Source organism: Cariama cristata, unplaced genomic scaffold, assembly GCF_000690535.1.
Source record: "Cariama cristata isolate BGI_N322 unplaced genomic scaffold, ASM69053v1 scaffold30070, whole genome shotgun sequence".
Classification (NCBI taxonomy): Eukaryota; Metazoa; Chordata; class Aves; order Cariamiformes; family Cariamidae; genus Cariama; species Cariama cristata.
The window spans coordinates 4739-24639 of NW_009595764.1; the positions used below are offsets into that span (position 1 = coordinate 4739).

The following is a 19901-nucleotide window of genomic DNA, read 5'->3' on the forward strand; positions in this document are numbered from 1 at the left end:
ATTCTGTCCCCCCTCCCCCTCCAGACGCCTTCCAGATGTTGCTGATGGCACAGCTGCCCTATCCCCTACAGAGGTTGGGGCTGAGCGTGAGGCTTCCGCTTCAGCGAGCCAAGTTCGAATAATTTATTTTACTTCTGAGGGCTGGAAAAGCACCCGTGCCGTTTCCCTTCGGTCGGGGGGGGCTGCTGCCTCCCCCCACGTTCTCCCCTTCAGCATGGTTTTTTTTTGGAGATTGCTCAGCACCGGTACCAGACAGCAACGCCCAGCTTGAATGCTAGCAGGAGGGTGAAATTAGGGAGGAAACGGTGATGCATCCCGGTGCATGCCCGGGAGCGGGGCACCGGAGCTGCCGGCACGGGCTGGGGGAGGCCGTCGGACCACTGGCGTGGGGGTGTCGAACTCTGCTCTCACCCACTTGTGCTGTTGGTGCCTCCAGGCTCGCTGGCATCCCCCATGGCATCTCCCTTGGAGCAGGCGCTGGCTGTGATGGTCAGCACCTTCCACAAGCACTCGGGGAAGGAGGGGGACAAGTACAAGCTCAGCAAGGCAGAGCTCAAGGAGCTGCTCATGAAGGAGCTGCCCAGCTTCAGTGTAAGTGTGGGGCAGGGGGTGCCACGTCCCGTGGGCGATGCTGGGACTCGGGGCTGTGGCCCTTGATGCAAAACCCCATTTTAACCCCTCCCCGTCTTGCCCCTGAGCAGAGACAAACCAGCGAGGCCAGCTTACAGCAGCTCATGAACCATCTGGACAGCAACAGTGACAGCGAGGTGGATTTCCAAGAGTACGTGACCTTCCTGGCCTGCATGGCCATGATGTGCAACGACTTCTTCCAGGACTACCCCGACAAGATGCCACGCAAGAAGTGATCACCGGCCCCGGGCTGCATCGCTGCCCCCACCACTCTCCCGCTGTCCTCCTGATGCTCTTTCAAATAAAGGTTGTTTTAAACAAAGTCCTCCGCGTGCTTTGCGATGGGGGTTTCTTGCCCCGTTTCCCTTCCACAGGCGCGTTGCGGATACAGGTTGATGAATGAGAGCAAGGGTGCTTCCGAGCTGGAGTTTGCTCTGTCGCAGCGTGGGCACCGCATTCCCTGAGCCCTCGTAAATCACCCACGGGACTGATCCCCGCCGGCCACGTTGGCGTGAGTCAGCGGCAGCCTCTGCCCGACAGCACCCTGCCCTGCAGCCCCGATAACTGCTTCGTGGCCGTGCAAGGCAAAGCAGGAGTTTTCAGAGGGATTAACGCCTCCGACCGACACCATGACAACAGCAATGGGTGAACAACTCTTTTTTTAGCCGTAATTATTAAGCTCGCACAGGGTCAGCATCTCTCCCCCGCCACCTGCTGCCCCGTGGGGCAGGACCTACCACGTTGGGAAGTCGCCCAGGACCCTTGTCCCTTCCCCACCCCAAGCAAATCCTTGGGGAGCAGCGTTTCAGTTGCGTTCCTGTTTGGGGTGGGGTTATGGCGTGTAGAGGAGTGACTTGCCCCACGCACCCAGCCAGCCCCCCCGGGCTGCCGGCATGGGAAGACTCAGCCCACGGCTATAGATGCGAGGAGCTGTGCAGCCACAGCCCTCCCTTCCCCGCACTGGAGCCTGCCCTGCTCACGTCCGTAAGTCTCCCTTTCCTCCCTCTGATCCCCTTTTCCTCGCTCACCGAACAGCTGCAGCCAACCTGGGCTGGCGTGCCAGGCTCCAGATGTTCGGCGTGCCCCTTCCAGATGTGGATGTCCCTGCATCCACCCTGTTGGGAGCCAGACCTTCATCAGTCGGCTCAGGGCTGCTCCCAGAGACACCAGAGAGTGGGCGATGCCACGAAGGCTTCCCTTTGACCAGCCCCGGCTTTGGTCCCCCCAAGATACCCCCTCCACGAGCCCTGGGGCTGCGTCCGGAGGTGGCTGGGAGCCACATTTGGGCTGTGCCCCGTGAGCCACCGGCCCCAGCTGATGCAACACCCCGAAGTGACATGAAAGTGGGGATGCGGGGCAGCCTCCTGCCTGCTCAGGACCGGACCCTGGGGGCTGCACTGGGCTGGGTCCGGAGGGGCTTTACCCCCTCCTGCCCTGCTGGTACCAGGGTAAGCTAGAGGGTTGCAGAGCATCCCCCGGGGTGGAGAGGGAACGATGATCCCCGGGTGCTCCCCACTCCCTGCCCAAAGGTTGGACCAGCTCCTGGCCACTCGCTGAGCTCCCCACAGCCGTGGCGTGGACTGGACCTGGTCCATAACAGAGACGAAGAAGTGACTTTCCAGGAGTCTGTCGCCTTCCTGGGTGCCTTGGCCGTGATCTACAGTGACGCACTGAAGGGATGCAAAGCGTAGATATTTTGTAAACTTTTTTGTCATTTCCTATATTAAAAGTTTTGTTGTTGTGTTTCTGGTCATTTTTGAACCTTAAATTAAAACCTCACGGATGGCACTGGTTTTTCTCTTGCTGGGGGTGGGTGGGAGGGACTCGGCAAGGGGCTCTACCCAGCGCTCGTGTCCCTGCAGACGGATCCTGTTGGGTGCTGGCGATGCTCTGCCCATCCTTCTGCCCAGGACTCGCACCCCGGCACTGCACCCTCGGCTTTGCAAGGCCTTGTTTGCCAGGAGACTGGGGTTCAAGTTCATCCCCCTGTTCCCTCAAATGGAGGGTGTAGGGGTTGTTCAGTGAACCTCAGCTTCTAAGATCCAGCATTTACCCGAGAATCAATATTCAGGGATGGGGGAAGTATCCATCCTTCTGGGCTCAGTGAAACACCTGAGAACGTGGCCGCACCGCACTTGCATCCCAGAGGCGGGGGAAAGGGACTCCCCTACAAGACCTTGTCCCTTTTTATACCTTCTCTGTGAATATTTGTAGCTGGCATGATGCTGTTGACCGGCATCCCAGCCTTCCTCCACACCCCTGTCACCACCATGCCCTCAGGGCTGTACTGGTTCCATCCCTGTGGCACCAACACTCCCAGCCCCACGGCTGCACTCACCCACGGAGCAGATACTAACACCCCACGGCAGCTCTTGCGCCGGACCGTGGGCTGTCGTGGCACGGCAACGGGGCCCCAAGGCAGGGCATGTGGCTTCCATGGTAGGTTGGGCAGCAAATGGCAGCGTGAGGACCCACGGTGCATGCCTGTCCCTTCTTACCTGCCCACGGCACACGCGTGTTTCCTCCCACCTCCCCACGTGGCACAGGCACATCCCTTCGCAGCTCCCCACGCACATCCCATCACGTCTCGCTGACGATGCACCCGCATCCCACTGCTCAGCCCTGCGTGGCTCCCCTTCCCGGGGAGGACGCACCCATCTCCCTCCATCATACAACCTGTCCCTTTGTTTCACTCTTTTGCAATTCAGACTTTTTCTGGCACCAGTTCCTCAAGCTCCTGGTTTAGGAGATGTTTCACCACCGCTGTCCCTCCCATCTCCCTTGACAGCTATCACGAGCCTTTTGCTGTGCCAATCCCACCAAGCACGGACTTGGGGTGAAGGGCTTGGGCATCCTCGGGCACAGGCTCCTCACCAGCCCCCCCAGACTCTCTTTCCCCCAAGACACACAAGGTTTAGCAACCCGTGCCAGGCACTGGGAACACCATGGGGTCTCCCACACGTGGCAGCATCCCCCCAGCATTCCCCCCTAGGAATAGGCAGCAATTGCCAATGCACTCGGTTATCATCCAGCAGCAATTACAGCTGCTGGGAAATGCCACCTCCTAAGACTGGCTGGTAGGTTTCCGGCACACTGACATGCCTGGAATTGTTATGTCTGTCTTGGCTCCCTGGCTAACTGTTAATAAATCATTCAGGAAGAATGCTGCTCATGATTTTGGAGAGGTAACTGGGGGGTGGGATGCGCTGGCCATCCCCTAGCACCCATGCAGCAGCATACTGGGGGCAGACACCACACCTCCAGCCAAATTCAACGGCGTCAGGGCGGATACAGGAGTGATGAACCACATCCCCCATTGGGAAAAACCAGCACCATCCCACTGGAGACCCTCACCCAGCACCTTTCATGCGATCTGGAAAAATTCGTCTTCCATCATCTCTGCAAAGACTCCCAAACTCTGCAGGAACATCCCGGCTCCTGGGAAAGCCCCTGCACCGTCACTGACCTGCGATGCTGGCTCCCTGCAAATGTCTCTGTTGGTGTTTCCTTGTTTTGCCCTAACGAGCTTGGTGCGTCCCCTCCCTCATTAACAGCGGGAGCAGCCAGTTCCCGGAACCAGGCAAGAAATCACTGTCTGGGCGTGCTACGTAGCCTTGCATAATTCCTGGGGTTATAGCCCCAAAGAAAATTTGAGGGTGTCACAAATTGTAGCTCAGGGAGAGTATAAAAGAGACCTCACCTCCATCGTGCCGTCAGTCCTCCTGCCCGCTCCTCTCCTCCCGTGCACCGCCGTCCACAGAAGTCAGCCCCGGCACTGCTCGTAGGTAAGTAGGTCCTTGCCGAACGGTGGCTTCAGGCTTCGTGCTGCTGGAAGCACGACTGGGATGAGCCTGACCCCCCTGGGTAGCCGGAGCCTGGCTGGGGCTCCCGGAGGAGAGGACAGTCCTTCTCCTCCGATGAGGTTTACTGTTTTGCTGCCTGTTCCTTTCTAGCAAGATGAAAACCGATCTGGAGCTCGCCTTGGAGTGCACCATCAACATCTACCACCAATACTCCATAAAGTACCCCAGAGATGACTTCCTGAGCAAGTCAGAGTTTTCAAAGCTGCTGGAGGAGACTGCCCAGCCTTTCCTCCGCAACACTGTACCGGTAAGCACTGAGCGTGGCCCAGCCCTCCTCAGGCTGGTGAGAGCTTGCAGGAGTGGTGGCCTCCTTGGGGCACGGGGTGGCTGTCAGCCTCCCAACGGGAAGAGAGGATTTTTCTAGGGTTTTCCTGAAATCATGCAGTCTGTGCCAGGCAAGCCTCATGCTGTAGCTGCAGGCTGGCAAGGTGACACTGAACCCTGCTGCGCTTTAGGCTGACTCTTTTTCATGTTTCTCTTGCTGCAGCCTAACATGTCTATCAATGACTACATAAGCAAGCTCTTCATCAAAGCAGATCACAACCGTGATGGTCGCCTGAAGTTCACCGAGTTCCTGACCACGCTGAATCTTGTAGCCATTGATGCCCACAATAGGTCCCACCAACATCATGAGGGCCATGGCCGGGATCCAGATTCTGGTCACGGTCATGACCACGGCCATGACCACGGCCACGACCATGGCCACGGTCCCCGCAAGTGAAGCGCTTCCCAGGGTCACCATGCACACGGGATTGTGCTCTTCCAGCAGCATCATCCCTTCTGTTTGTCCGCAAGCACAGACAAACCTGTAACCAAAGCGTTGTCATCTGCTTCTGCCTATTGCATTGAAATAAAATTTCTTTCTTCAAGCACCAAGTGCATCTGCGTTACATGTCCTGTTGTCTCCAGGGACAATGCAATGTGCACCCAGCCTCTGGCTGTGGGGGGTTAAATGCAGATTGAACTGCAGAAGTGATGGGAAGGGGAAGGTGGGATGGGAGGACTCTGGTCCCTATGGAGCAGGGAGCCAGGACAAGCGCTGCCAGGTCCCAAGTGAGCAGCACAGGCTGCGTGGGCTCCCTGTCCTGAAACATGTCAGACCCTGGCACACTCCCACTGCCTTCCCAAAGCTCAGTGGGTTCCCTCCACAGGGTGGTTGGCCCCAGCAGACATCAGGGTGCATAGCACCCCATCACATTGGGGGGTTTCCTGGGCAGGAGCCCGTGGCTGCACAAAAGCATCCTCAGCCCTGGTTCTCCCGGCCCCTCTTTGCACCAGCTCCAGGACACATCAGGGTGAAGCACAGTTGGGGACTTCTTCCCCAGGTGGTTGCCAAGACCCAGCTCCGGAGCTGGGGGTGCAGCATCCTGGGGATGAGGGCAACGCTTTTGCCACCCACAAAGCAACCAGCGCTTAGCTTGTAAGCCCTGACACAGCAAAGAACGAGACCAAGGGGCTCTGGAGAGCTGGCGTTAGCTCTGCACAATAAAGTTGGATGTTCTTCTTAGCGCGGGGCAACAGCCCCCCAGGTCACAGTACGGTTACAAGCCACCACGGGCTCCTGGGGAGCAGATACATGGGTGGAAAAGAGCTCCTGTATCTGCCGGTGACTGTGCACTGGGTGGGAAACCCTCAGGCTCAGGAGGCTCTGACTTTTCCAACATCAGCTGAAACCAGGAGCCTGTCCCATATGAAACTGAGCCACAAAAGGAAGCGGGGGGCTGTTGCGCCGTTGTTTGCACTCAATGACACAGGCGATCGCTCTCCGGCTCCACAATTTTGCCATCAGGGAGCAGCCCTTGTCCCCCCGAGGAAGATGTTATTCTCTGTCCTGCCAGGGCACCCGGGTGTCTTTGGGCATCGCTCCCCTTGCAGGGCTGGGCGTCGTGAGCTGCCTTCCCCACAGGTTTTGGGGAAGACGGCTGGGAAAGGTGGGAATTCAGAACCCACGGGTCTGTCTGCGTGGGGACTATGCAAGTGCACAGGGCAAAAGTCAGCCTCGACCGATGCTTTGCAAGGCCGGTTGAGGAATGAGGATGCAATTTTGGGTTGTTGACAGTCCCTAATGAGTAGAGCAGGAAAACTAAAAAAGCAATAAAATGAGTCAGGGATACCAGAATAAAACTCATGCAACAGTTCTTGGTACTGCCCTCGGGGCACACAAGAAGCATCCTCGAACAGGAATGGTTACCCTTTTGTTTTTCTGTTCCTACCCTCTTCCTGGAACCTATTGTCTTATTTTTACATCTTCTTATAATCTCTTCATTCTTCTAGTACCTGTTCTGCTAACGCAAGATGGGTGGCACAGAGGTGACTCTTGCAAAACGCTTGCTAGTTAGTGCTCCAGTCAGTAAAGACTCTGACCTCAGGTTTGTGTTGGTTTTTTTTTTTTTTTCCTTTTTCCTCCCCAGTTTCCTCCATAAAGTTTCTGGTACAAGAGGAAAAATCTGGTACAAGTGATGTGAAAATAGAAATTAATGGAAAATACCCTGGAAAACAAAGTAAGAGGTGGATGCTGCCTTCATCTTTGCTAGGGTTCAACCAGTTAATATTGTAGAAAACGGAGAGATCACGTTAAAAGGGACAAAGTTATCCGTATCTCTGAAATAGCCCATCTTTCCTCTACACTGCCATGAGAGCCCACTAAATTTTCGGCACATTGCAAAACTCGCAAAGTTTCGGCAACTTCTTCCAGGATGGACTTGCCCTTTACGCGCACGTTGAGGTGTGACGGAACATCCCGTGTTTTTCCCATTCTTTGCCCAGCGGACGAGCAGCTCAGCCCTATCGGAGGTGACGGTGGAAGGACAGCATTTCTAAAGCCCGGTGGGTGCAACCAGGAACTATGTGCAGAGGTATGAGATGGGGAGAGGTTCAGATGTTCCCACCTTGCAATTTCCAGGTACGGGAAATTGTAACTCAAGCTGTTGCTTGCAGCAGGTGTGTCACCATCTCTGATGAAAGAGGACCTCAGAGGTGTATAAAAGGGCTACCCAGGCTCTCGGATCACTGCAACAGACCCATCCTCTGCACATCTTCCTCGGACACAAGGGTAAGTAACACCGCAATGGGTTTTGCAGGAAATAAGATGAGGGAGAAGCGATCTTGAATACGGCACTTCATGCCATGCCTGTTTTATTCCAGGGTGATGCTTTCTACCTGAAGCAGGGTAGGAGGCTCGTTTCAGCTACAAGACAAGTATAAATTAGTGGCATTTCTGTGCCATCTTTAGCGGAAGCGTAATTATTTCCACTGACAAGGAGAGCATGGGCATCACCTGCACGGTGGCATCCGGCAAAGAGCAGGGTCTCTGTGCTCAGTGTCTGCAGTGAAGAGGGTTTGCAGCCCAAAGAGGAGAGGGAAATTTGCAAAGAGAGGAGGAGGAGGTCAGGCAGAGGTTGCAAGGGAGCCCATACCTGAACTGTGCTCCCTGCCCTAAAGTCATCCTGGCTGCCAGTGGCACCGTACAGGTACGCGACAGCAGCCCGATGCCTTTACCTGACTTGCCTGACAAATGCCTCCAGGTCAGTAAGAACAAGCCGCTTTTTGGACGAAGCTAAAAATTGGAGGCAGTTGGGTGATGCTGTAGAATGGCAACATTCCTAAAACCACTTATTACCTACTCAGTGCCGAGGGGCTGCCGACTGCCCCTGGGGATGCTGAGCGCTGCTGGCTTGCTCAGCCCCGGCAAGGCTCCCAGTGCAGACCTGCGGCTGGTTGGGGAGGTGCAGAACACCCGGCCTTGGGGTAGGGGCCAAGAACATGGCATGGGATGCCTGATTTTTGCTGCTTCTTGTAGCTTTGAGGTTTCTTCACAGGGTTTTCTACAGGTACCTCAAGAGCTCAGCCATGTCTGCAAGCACCGGTGCCACAACCGCCCTTCCTGAGGCTCGGCGGTTCCCTGGAAACTGCACGCTGGAGAAGGCCTTGCAAACCATTGTGGATGTCTACCACCGTTACTGCATCCGGGAGAACAAGGATGACCTCCTCAGCTTCAACGACTTCAAGACGCTGCTGACTGAGCAGGCACCGATGTTCCTGCAAGCTTGCGTGAGTACCGCGGGAGCTGTGCTGTGCTCCCTGGAGGGATGCTCTCCTCGAGGTGTTGGGGCTGGGAAATGAGGCTGAGGTTGCCTCCAGGGATGCTCCGTGGGGAATGGGGTGCCGTTCCCACCATGGCTGTGGTCCACAGTGTGGGTTTCTGTGATCAGACCCAGCTTGTTCATGTGCTGTGGGGCCACCTGTGCTCATCCCTCCTGCCACTGCAGGGGTACAGAGAGGCCAAAGGGGCTTGGGACAAGACCCTGACCATCCAGGGTTTTAACTAGGGACCAGCTGCAACGTAGGAGAGGGTCACAATGATCCTGCAGCCTCCAAACCCTTCCCAGGGCACGCAAGAATAAAGCTGGCTCGGTTTCCACCGGTGAGTGCACAGCCCAGGGAGGGGGCACGCTAACACATGTCCTGTCCCCCAATTTCAGGACAGGAGCAAACGCGGCTACCTGAAGAACCTCTTTGCAGAGACAGACTTAAATAAGGACAGCCAGCTGACTTTTGAGGAGTTCAGCATTGTCTTGGCCAAGTTGGCCGATGACGCCCATCGCATCAGCCACGGGGATGATCGCTGCACACCGGACAAGGATTGAGTCTCAATGCACGACCCACGTAAAACTCAGAGCGAGTTGCTTCTAGAAATTGGGCTCTGTCTGCTTTCTGACTGCTTGGATCATTCATGCTTGTGAGACAATAAAGCATCACTTGAAGTTCATTGAGTCCTCCTTATCTCAGCATTCCCTTTTACATCCCACTCATGGAATGGGGAGGGTGGGCGCCCGCTGCAGCAAATGCAGGGTCCTGCTGGATCTAGGGGATAAAGGCTTGCCTAAAGGAGAGACCCCCCCAAAAAAAAAACCCCATAAGGGAAGAGACTTATGATGGAGATGTGGTGAGCGGGTGAGAGTTGTATTGCTCGATGTCTGGTCCGAGCCAAGAGGGCTGGACTGATGGGCTAGGAGGGTCTTAATGGCCAGCGCAGGACACTGCCTGAGCTCTGCAAGGGTTTTAACCATCAGTTGTGACATATAGCAGTCGTACGAGGGGTTTTTCTCCTGGCAGAGGAAGTTTTCTGCTTAGACTGGTAAGAGCAGAGCCAGCCTATCTTGGGGAAGCACCTCCTGTTTTGTCCATCCTCATCCAGCTTTTTCCCTTTGGCTGTGCCAAATGTGTCCTCTGGATGTAGAATCAGCCGTGAGCAGGAAAAATACATTAATACCTGTGACAACAGCAGTTCACAACCGAACATGGCCTTTATCGCAAGAACAAGCCAGGGCGCTCTTAGGGGAAAAAAAATACACACAGAAGTTACTGTCCTTATATATAACTTCTGGTCTGTGGGAAATTCTGAGATTTAAAGTTTTCTCCCTAAATCCCAATGAAAACTCAAATTTCGGAGTTTTCCCACAGAGACAAGTCATCTGGAGTGCTCCCTGCCAACCCTGCTGAATCACTTGCTACCCAGCCAAGAAGAAACGCCCGGATAGTTTCCATCTCAGAGTTTTTCCATCCTCACCAAAACCCTGCCAGGTTCTAGCAGGGCACAAGGACTTCATCCCTGGCTGAGCCGTCTGGGAGATGTCTTGCAGCACCAACAAACCATTTCTAGGTACTAAATACACTGTAATCTAGCTCTTTTCCTCACCGAACGCTTGAGTACCACCACCCCACAGGGCTGAGCAGGCAGCTGCCCCAGCACAAGCGAGAGCAACACTTTGCATGATGCAGCACAGGCAGGAAGGGCAAATGCAATGGGCAGATCCAGCCCTGCAACCTGTCAAAGATCCAGGAGGGCTTGGAGAGGGTCCAGCACTCCGCAGACTTTGTGCCGTGCCCGTGCGGGCAGCAGAGCTGGCTCTCAGCGCCCTTTGGGCTGGACCAAGGTGGTACCCGCCAAGCAGCTGAGTCTGTAGCTGTTTCATATGGCTGAGATGTAGGTGAATGCTTTTTGGCTCAGATTAAAGGACTGGGAAATCCTTTCCCCTGCAACTCCAGGATGTGAAAACCTTTAGGCTGCCCCAGTTCCCATGGTGGCTGCTCATGCCAGGTCACAGCTGGAGTATCGCTGGTCTGACGATGCTCAAAGGTGCTCAGAAGCCAGAATTCAGACTGCATCCTCTGGTTTCCCCAGGCTAAAACCATCTCCAGCGACCACAACATACATCCTGCCTGATCCTGGGCTAAAACCTGCTGTGAAACACGGCAGACCACATAGTGACAAACCCTACCATGCCCTCTTCCCGCATCACCCAGTCACTTGCCTGTAAATGCGTATTTTGAAAGAGTTTTGCAACCATTGTCAAACACGAGTGCCCGACCAGGGCTCAGGTCCTCAGGGGCACAACCAACCCCAGTCACCTCAAACCAGACCTTTCGCTTGCCATGGCCATCGGACTGCTCGTGCATTGCCCGACGCCTGCTTCCCACTCCTTCCCCTCTGCAGCTCCGGCAAGCGGATGCTTGCTCAAGCCCGGTGGTCTTGGGGCCAGGGTTGCAGCTTGCTGCAGCCATTTTGGCATGACTTACAGGCACAGCCAGACAGGGAGGCTTCCCCCTGCAAGGAGATCTGCAGAACCAGGCAAAAAGTTGTGCTAGCACACGTTCTTCTGACCCTCAGCAATACCCAGGCTCCCTGGTCACCTTAGCGACTGCACCAGCACTTAAAAACCAGATACCTGGGGTTTCATCCCCACTGCCCGGTGGGCACATCCGAGGGTCTAGCCACAATCTCTCTTTGGAAATCCCTGGGTGCATCCCACACCCTGTAACCCATCCCATCTCCAGAATGATAAAATGACCCAAAGTACACCATTTCCTGAAATTGCTACAAAATTCTGCAACCGAGCAGATGGTCCCGGACACCCCATTGTGAAACACCCCGGTCCTTCTCCAGCTGTTTTAAAGCACTCCTGTAGTGAAATGCAGTGTCCCCTCACCGGCGAGGGCTGGGGTCCGGGTGGGCGCTGTGTGCGGACCTGGGCTGCGACCCCCAGCAGCCCCCTGCATGGTGTTGCCCCACATCAGCTCATCTCCAGCTCCTGGAGCTTGCCCCAGGCCTATCCATGGCCCCGTTTTGGCCTCTGCTTTGCGTCTCGGATTAGCATCATGTTTGGCAGGAGAAACAAACCCCCAAAACAAGGCAGCTGAATCAGCAGGCAGAGCGTGTTCATGAAGCAGCACTGGAAAATCTCGTTTTGCTCCTAATCTTAGCTGCTCCGAGCCAAAGCGCCTGCGCTGGGTCTCTGCAACACCGAGAAACAACAGAAAAAAGAAACCGCAAAGTGAGGACACAGTCCTAAAAAGTAAAAACACACCTTTGAGCCACACCTGGTCTCCACAGCTCGGAGCAAACCTTGGGTGGGGAGAAACCACCCTTGGCACAGGCTGTTGCTAACCAAAGGAGATTAAATGAAGTTCTTGGAGACCCAGCAGGTTGGGAACCAGCCCCCTATTATTTGTCTTTCACAAAGAGTCGCTTGCTGGAGGGAGGGGATGGTCCCCCAGCACTGGGGCACTGCCCTCAGCACCAGCTCCGTCCCCATGTCACACCGACAGCCCTGGTCGTGCTGTGTGAAGCGGTGGGATGCTTTTGGGTGCACAGGACCACTCGATACTTGTGTGTGCACCAGGTCTGCGAGGATGGGGATGCTACGGGGCCAAGCAGTGCTGGCCCATTGGAGAAGTGCAGGCGTGATGCTGTGGATCCCCGTTGCCTCATGGCATGAGGAGACCCCCCTATAGAGGGGAGTAAACCAGGTGAAACTGAAGAAGCCAAGGGGAATGGATGTCTTAAGAGTTGATGGAGAATTGCAACCCCAATAGCCAGGTGAAGGGGACTGAGCTGCCGGGACATGGCCATGCCCTGGTCCCCTCCCTGCCACCCAGAGTACATGACACACCGACCTTTCGGGAAAAGCCACAGAGACCCCTTTTAAGGAACTACCCCAGAGCCTTAAGCAATGCACAAGTATGTCATGAAGATGGGCTGGAACTGGATGAAACAGAGACATTTCACAACTGGTGGAGCGGGGCAGGCGGATGCCCAGGCTATAAGAGATGCCGCACTTGGGACCAGCCCCGCTCCAGCCCGAGTGGATCTCGCTACTTCGTCAAGATGAGCAAGGCAAGTCCAATAGCGACATGGGTATTTACCATCTCCATGCTCTTTTCCAGGTGTTGGTTGGGTCGTCAGAGGTGCAAGGACCCTCAGGGAGCTTCTCGCCTTGTGAGCTGCCATCAGTTTCTGGCAGAGGATAACCATCTCCACTGAGACTCAACTGAGCACAACCCACAAGGAGAGATGTCTTCTCCTGGAAGAGGTTCCCCGCAACACAGTCCGACCACCGAAAGGGCTCCTGGACGTCATACCTCATACTCTGTATCTCTACAGAGGTTTCTGCAGTGCCACTGGCTATTTTGAGAGCCTTGCTCCAACAGTGCCTGACTTACGGAAGGCACATTTTGGGGGGGGTTGGGGAGGAGAAATCAGCTCTCAGCTGTTATTTGTAGTTGCACACCCCAGAGCAGAAGCAGGCAAAGGCTGCAACCCCACTTCAGTCTCCTTTGGCTTGTAGATAAGAAAAAACTCAAAACAAACAACTCAAATTTATCCCCCCAAAAGAATGACTGAACAAAATCAGGCTGCATCCTCAGCTGGTGTGAAGCATGTGGCCGTACCAGAGCCTTGCTGGTTTACATCAGCCTTCCCCATCTGTACTGGGTTATTCAGTGTAATCATTTCTCTTCCAGACCCCCCAGGCCCAGGAACAGCTCTCCGAGCTGGAGAAGGCCATGGATGTCATCATCGACGTCTTCCATCAGTACTCGAGACGGGAAGGGGACAGAGACACCCTGACCAAGGCGGAGCTGAAGCTCCTGATTGAGAAGCAGCTTGTGAACTACCTGAAGGTGAGTGGAGTCAAAGCAGCATTTCTTCTGGCCCACATGGGGAGGGAGTCAGGCTGATCCCCGTTACCTGAACATCTCCAGGATCTGGATTCACCCCTTTCCCCCTCTGCTTTTCTGTCCCAACACCTTCTGCCCGGACCCTCCCTGACTGCCACTTTCCAAACACGATCCATAAAGGCAGATGAGGGAAACCCACACAAGTCTGGGTGACTCTGCAGCCAGATATTTACCCTCATCACCATATTGCCTGAGAGTTCCTTTGCCATCTAGGAGCAATGATGTCAACCAAAAAGCCCATTTTTTTTTTTGTAACTCACTTTGCTAAAGCAGAAGGTGAAGCGTTTTCAATCCAAGACACTAAAAGAGAGGTCTGTGGCTGACATGATGCTGCTGCGTTCGTTGGTCTCCACGATGCACGGTGTCCTTGCCGTGATGCTAGCCTGTCGCTCTCCGGTTGCTTTATTGCCGTGGGTGAATCATTGCTGTACGTGAAGCAATGAGTGATGATGGCACAAGGATGGGACCACTCACAGCACCAGGCTCTTGGGGACCTGGCATCCCGTGAGGGTCCCAGTGAGGCTGGGGAGAGGTTTGAGCTGGGAATGACGGGACTTTGCCCTCACCCCGTGCCTTCCTCTGCAGCACGTGAAAAACAAGGCCACCATTGACGAAATCATGAAGGACCTCGACATCAACAAGGATTCGCAGCTCAGCTTCTGCGAGGTGATGTTGCTGATCATCCGTGTGACCATTGCAACCCACGAACACCTCCACGAGGTCGAGGACCAGCAACACCAACAGCAGCACAAACACCAGCACCAACACCACCACTGAGGCGGGCTGTGGTCCCCAGCCAAAGGCACCCAGGCAGTGCTTGCAGCCCCCCGGCTTTCTCCCCTCTCCATCCCTCCCTGCCCACCTCCCTCCTTTCCTTCCTCCAAGTTTGATGGTTTTGCTGCCAAATAAAGGTTTGACCTGAGACTGTCAAAGCTCTCCTGTGTGTCTGCATGGGTTTTCCTCGAGGCAAGTCCTCCACCTTTTTCTCTCTCCTGGCATGACTTTAAACCTGGCAAATCCACCTTGGAGACAGGCTGGAGGTTGTCAGGAGGGAGGTGGATGCCTGGAGAGAGCAGGGCTCGTTGCTCATCCTCACAATACTCCTTACATTATCATCTGCTCCATAGGTCAGGGGAGGCAGCATCATTTGACAGGTCTTTGCATTTCCGAGTAGGAAAAAAAAAAAGCCCATTTTGGCCTGAAAACACTCCGCGTGTCTCCTAGGACTGAGCTGTGGTGGTAGGCAAGAGCTGGAAGGAAGGATGGGGATGGATGAGGACTTTTTCTTTTCTGGAGGAGCCCCCTTTGCAGGGATCTTTTGCTCTGCAGGGCCCTGGCATGGGGCTGGAAGGGAGCTGGGGGGGGTGGATGTGTTTAGTTTTAGTGCTACAGCCAGCACCTGGGTCTGACCACCGTGTTTCATACGGACAAGAACTAAGAATAACTCCGTCTCCTCCCTGAGAGCATCCTGAGTTCGCACTGAGGAGGGGTCTATTATTAACAGCTGCTTTCCAGAGTGGGTGCCTGGAAACGCTGCTGAGCAACCTTCCGTGGTGCTTGCCGAGAGCCTGGCTACTGATTTGCAAACATCTTTTAAATGCAGCGAGGCGGTGGGGCCGGGGGGAAGGAACACTTGTGATTTCCTAAGGGTGAGTCAAAGCCCTGAAATTGCCCCGTTCTGTGAAGGGACCTGCCGCAAGCTTCCCCAAACCAGCAGCACTGAAGCAAGCTGCTTAACACAAGACAGCCACAAGTTTGCTTCACCGCTGCTGGCCAGGTTGCTTCAGCTTCCTTCGGAGTCGGTTTTGACATCTGAAGCATCAAGCACCTTCTTACAAGGTAAAACCTGCTGCAGGGACAAGAGTCCGCTCTGCTCTGCCTGAACCTGCACAGAGTGGCAGGTCCCTTCTGGAGCCAGATCCTGCATCCCAAAATGGGTCATGCACCCCATCCTACAGCACTTTAGGGTCTCTGGAGCAGGTAAGAACTCCACACCCAAGGGAGAGAGCGGAGCTGGTTCATTGCCACCACCCTGCCAGGGCAGAACATCACCTCCAAGAACTGAGCTGTCCCCAGGGCTGGCCCATAAGGACATGTCCAGCTTTCAGGACAAGGATGATTCAGGTCCTATGTGCAGCAGATCAGCTTTTCAGGAGCTCAGCACCCTGCTGGTGGGTTGTCAGCTTTTCTGTTCTCTCCAGCAGAGGGGTCTCCCTGTGCAGGGGTCAAGCACAGAAATCTGGGTGCTGGGGGCACCCAAAAACCACCCTGGGACCTTCCCCCCAGGATCCAGGCGGGAACCAGCCTCGAAGCTCACGATGCTGATGCAACAGGATATTTGCCAACACAGCGGGACTTTACGGTCCCCTGAAACCTGGGGTGGGGGACTCCTGTTGTGTCACTCGCCGGAGCTGTTGGACCATCACACCGGAGGTGGCAAAGAACGAGCCACCACACCCCCAGAGCACAGCAGGACCAGGACACCAACGGAGGGCTGCGAGCGAGCACAGACAATCGCCGGGTCCTCCCATAACAGCAAAGTGGTCCTTAAATCCACACACATCCTTTCACCCTGACAAATATCGCAGCTCCCGAACAGAGGAGATGCCAAAGCATGGCAAGCAAGAAGGTGTTGGACACCCCCAAGGGCTCTGTATCGCATGTTGCAGAGGAAGGCTCGGCTCAGGCTGACGGGAAGATGCTCTGCTGCCCACAGCCATGCTACCCGTTTGGGGACAGGGATGGCACCTGGGTTCCTCCAGCCTCGCTGCCCCATGAGCAGTTCTCCAGCAGCACAAAGCAGGAGAGGAGCAACCCTCAGCACCACTTTTCTTCACCCCCAGGTTATAAGGCAGGATTTGGCCTCTGCAGGCTGAGGACCAGGCTCCTGCTGCCACCTGGTGGCATGGGCCACTGGGGCTGCTGGGCTGGCCACTGGCCCCAGAGCAAACCAGGTGGCCCGTGGTCCTGCCCTGCTCCCCAGGATTGCAGCCCAGGGACCCAGCAGCCGAGCCCATGGATTGCAGGCACAGCCCCATCCTGTGACCCCCATCCATCACATCCCCTATTTCTACATCACCAGTGCTATTGCAGTAAGTAGAGTTATTCTGTTTTATGTGACAGAAAAAAAAAACCTGAATTTTTGGGCTAAACTGGCCCCATGAGGATATGCACAGATTTGCAAACACCCAAAACTCCTCTCCCTCAGCCCCCTGCTCAAGCCACCGCGCAGTTTTGGAGACAAGGGCCCCTTTCTATCTCAACGCTACCGCCGCAGCTTCTCACCTCTGTCCTGTGGGCATCGGGAGAAGCACTGCGGGTCCTCCAGGGTACAGCTCAAAGCAGCAGGCAAACGATGGATGCAGATAAACGTTAATTTATCCTCCTCCTTTCCCTGCTCAGAGGGGTCATACTCCGCATCCCTCTCCCTAAGCTTTGCCCTGGTGAGGTGCGATGCCATCAGCTTGCATTTGTACCCTGCCAAGGGTCCCAGCCTAGGCCCTGCCTAAAGACTACAGGTTCCCTAACGCCCCCCCTGTCCTGTCCCATCAAAACAGCCTCAGAGTGGCCCTGCCAGTTCCTCACACTGCTGACCCCCTCCCAAAGCTCTCAGACTGGAGAAGAGAGGCTGAACCCTCCAGGGCTGGGTTTTATGAACGACTCTGCAACAAGGGGATGCGATCCAGCTGGGACTGAGCTGAACCTTCCAGCTGGGACCCAGCCCAGCTCCAGCATCCCCATCCTGCCTGGTCCCCCTGCCCAGCACAGGCCCCCTCCACCCACTGTTGACCCCCTCCACCTCCTGCAGACCCACTTCGTCCCCCACAGACCCCTCCACGTGGGGTCAGCAGCCTGGTGACTGGCACAGGAAGGGTTGCACAATGCCCAGTGGCAATTGGGGACTTTGATGCATCGTGCACGTCACATTTGTCTAGACATGCTGATAGGGAGGAGCCACAGTGGGGTAAAACTGGTCGGTCCTGGGATGCCGGTGAGGCCTGTGCCTAGGAACTGACCCACCATCATGGTCAAACCCATGCCCAGAGCCCAGCAAAGCCATCCTGGTGCTGCTGCGGATGGGGACGTGGTGCCGCAGGATGGCACCGCGGCGGCAGCAAGCTTGGAGGGAGTAGCTGGTGGAAGGAACTGGCTCAGAGTGATTCAGAGCAATTTTCCTCCTAATTCCTCTCATTTCCCAGGCGGATGTGTGCTAATCAGGGTGGCAGCGGTGAAGAGAGGAGTGCGGTGGTTGTAGGTGCCACTGCCATGCATTGCCCTCCCATCCTCCTCCGCAAGTGCTTCCTACCCAGTGCATTGGCTTCCGCACCACTATGCCCGGCCACCCCCGCAGCATCCCCGGTCCTGGGGTCCTTCCCACACCTGGGCATGAACCGTCCCCATGGCAGAGTGATGCTCGTTCAAGATCATTCATACAGAGACAGGGACCTGCCAACATCAAGCCTTAAACCCTGAGTGCTTGGCCATCGACATGATTCCAGCCCAGGAGAAAACGCTCCTTTGCCTGCATCTCCATCAGGGGCACGGCTGGGAGCAGCGGGCGCTCCGGCTCATGGGAGAGACGTCGTGGGGGTGTTGGATTCTCCGTGGAGTTTGTGCTAAGCAACCTGGCAAGGCTATACCCCAAAAGGTTGCGGGGTAAATCGTGCTGCTGTCTGTGCCCAGTGGCCTGACCATCCCAAATAGAACCCTGAAGCGAGTCCCCCAGGGCTGGGGCTCTCCCAAAAGCTCCAGCTTCAGGGAACCACAAGCTGTGAGAGCAGCCCCTGGGCTGATCCAGCTTCTGCCGAAAGCATCTGTGTGCCTGGCAGCCCTTGCTGCAGAGGGCCTGCAGTGACTTGTTACCTCTCGCCTCACTGTGCCAGGGTAAAATTTAGCTCTAGACCATGGGCTGCATCTCATCTACAACCCACTTAATTGCAGAGATGTCTTGTGCTGCGCTGGCGGTGTCAGCAGCGGTACGTGGGTGGCAGGGGTTGACTCCAGCAACCCCTCCTCTCCCAAACACACTGCTAGGAACCCGACCCTGGGAAGTTTGAGGCAGAGAGTGATCTCATCTGGCTTCGTACCGTATCTGGCAATCTTGGGACGGTGCCTGATCCCTTAATGGAAGCTGGCACACCCTTCATAGCAGGGAGGGCTTGTTACACCCCCTTTCCAGGTGAGCAAACCTGGGGTCATTGACTTCTTTGAGACCACACAGAGAATCGGCAGAGAGCCAGGCGTCGTGCCCCACTGCAGCTTCCCCACAGTCCCTGTGCCGCTTTCTTTCCCTGGGAGCCCTGGGACAGCCTGGCCCCATCCACGGCTTGGTTTGCTCCGTCGGAAAAGAAATTCAGCCTGGCACAGAGGACACGCTGCTGGGACAGGTGGTGGCTGTCCCTGTCCCATCGAGATGCGTAGGAGGTGACTGTCCCCTGGGAGGCAGCTCGTAACTCCGTTGGCCATGGCCACCCCCAGGGGTGGCATCACCGGGCATCCCCACGCTGCCGTCACTCTTGGGAGCAGGCTGCCCTGTTTGAAAAGCTGCTCGGTGTTCTTTCTCCTTTCTTGCAGAAGAAACCAGAGCTCTACTGCCGTTGTCCAAGCTGGGCAAATGTGAATGTAGTCTGGGTCTCGCGTGAGGCGTGAGGGACAGCCCCCAAAATAAGATTAAACCCACCTTTCCCGCAGGAAGTTTTTTTGTGTGTGATGTTTTCGAAGTTTCAGCATTGCAAAGCCCCATGAACTCACGAATCGCCTTGGTTGTAAAGGAAAAAAAACCTTTTTGGGGGAAGCTAAATGCAAACTTCCGTATATAAAGAGAACCTCTTGTTAGCATCTTTTTTTTTTTTTTTGATCCAAGGAGACGTCTCCGTGCAAACCCCTGCGCAAAACCCCGCGTTCCCTGAGCGATGCCTGCGGAGAGCAGAGCTGCAGGCTGACCTACATACATCTTTCTCAGGTGTGCTGGTAAACACCCTCCCAAGGGGAAAAAGAATGAGGGAGGCTCCCTGGGAAGCGCAGCAATGCTGAGAGGCAGCCAAAGAACAGGACTGACCGGAAGAAATCCTCCTCCTCCTCCTCCTCCTCCTCCCACTCCCCGGCAGCCCGCAAGGAGCTTGCACAGAGTTGCTCCCACCAGTCCGATCCGCACCCGTCGGCTGGTTGATACTGGTGAGCAGGGTGAGTCTCCGCCGTTTCTTTTTATACTTGAAAGGAGTTTTTACGTTTTCAGGGTCATTTTGCAACCGGTGCTTCCCAGCAGGGCTCGGAGCAGCGGGAACCAAAGACACAAGCACAGGGTTAGCTGGCTGGACTCCCTCCGTCCAGCCCCGAGCGCGGTGGGTGTGTGGACACGGCACTTCCCTTACCCGTAAGAGCTGATTCATT

The 19901-nt window shown here is 55.6% G+C and overlaps 3 protein-coding genes across 3 annotated transcripts; all 3 read left to right on the forward strand.

Annotated features, from left to right (window-relative positions):
- The first annotated feature begins 453 nt into the window (after positions 1–453).
- Positions 454–866, forward strand: LOC104164150 (protein S100-A4-like). Its single transcript, XM_009703392.1, has 2 exons — positions 454–591; positions 699–866. Exons 1-2 carry the CDS (start codon positions 454–456, stop codon positions 864–866), a joined length of 306 nt encoding a protein of 101 aa, XP_009701694.1.
- Positions 867–4587: 3721 nt separating this feature from the next.
- Positions 4588–5214, forward strand: LOC104164163 (protein S100-A9-like). Its single transcript, XM_009703417.1, has 2 exons — positions 4588–4740; positions 4981–5214. The coding sequence occupies exons 1-2, from the start codon at positions 4588–4590 to the stop codon at positions 5212–5214; spliced, it is 387 nt and encodes a 128-aa protein (XP_009701719.1).
- Positions 5215–12660: 7446 nt separating this feature from the next.
- LOC104164173 (protein MRP-126-like) lies at positions 12661–14288 on the forward strand. The gene is made up of 3 exons (XM_009703428.1): positions 12661–12669; positions 13296–13454; positions 14097–14288. The coding sequence occupies exons 1-3, from the start codon at positions 12661–12663 to the stop codon at positions 14286–14288; spliced, it is 360 nt and encodes a 119-aa protein (XP_009701730.1).
- Positions 14289–19901: the final 5613 nt, after the last annotated feature.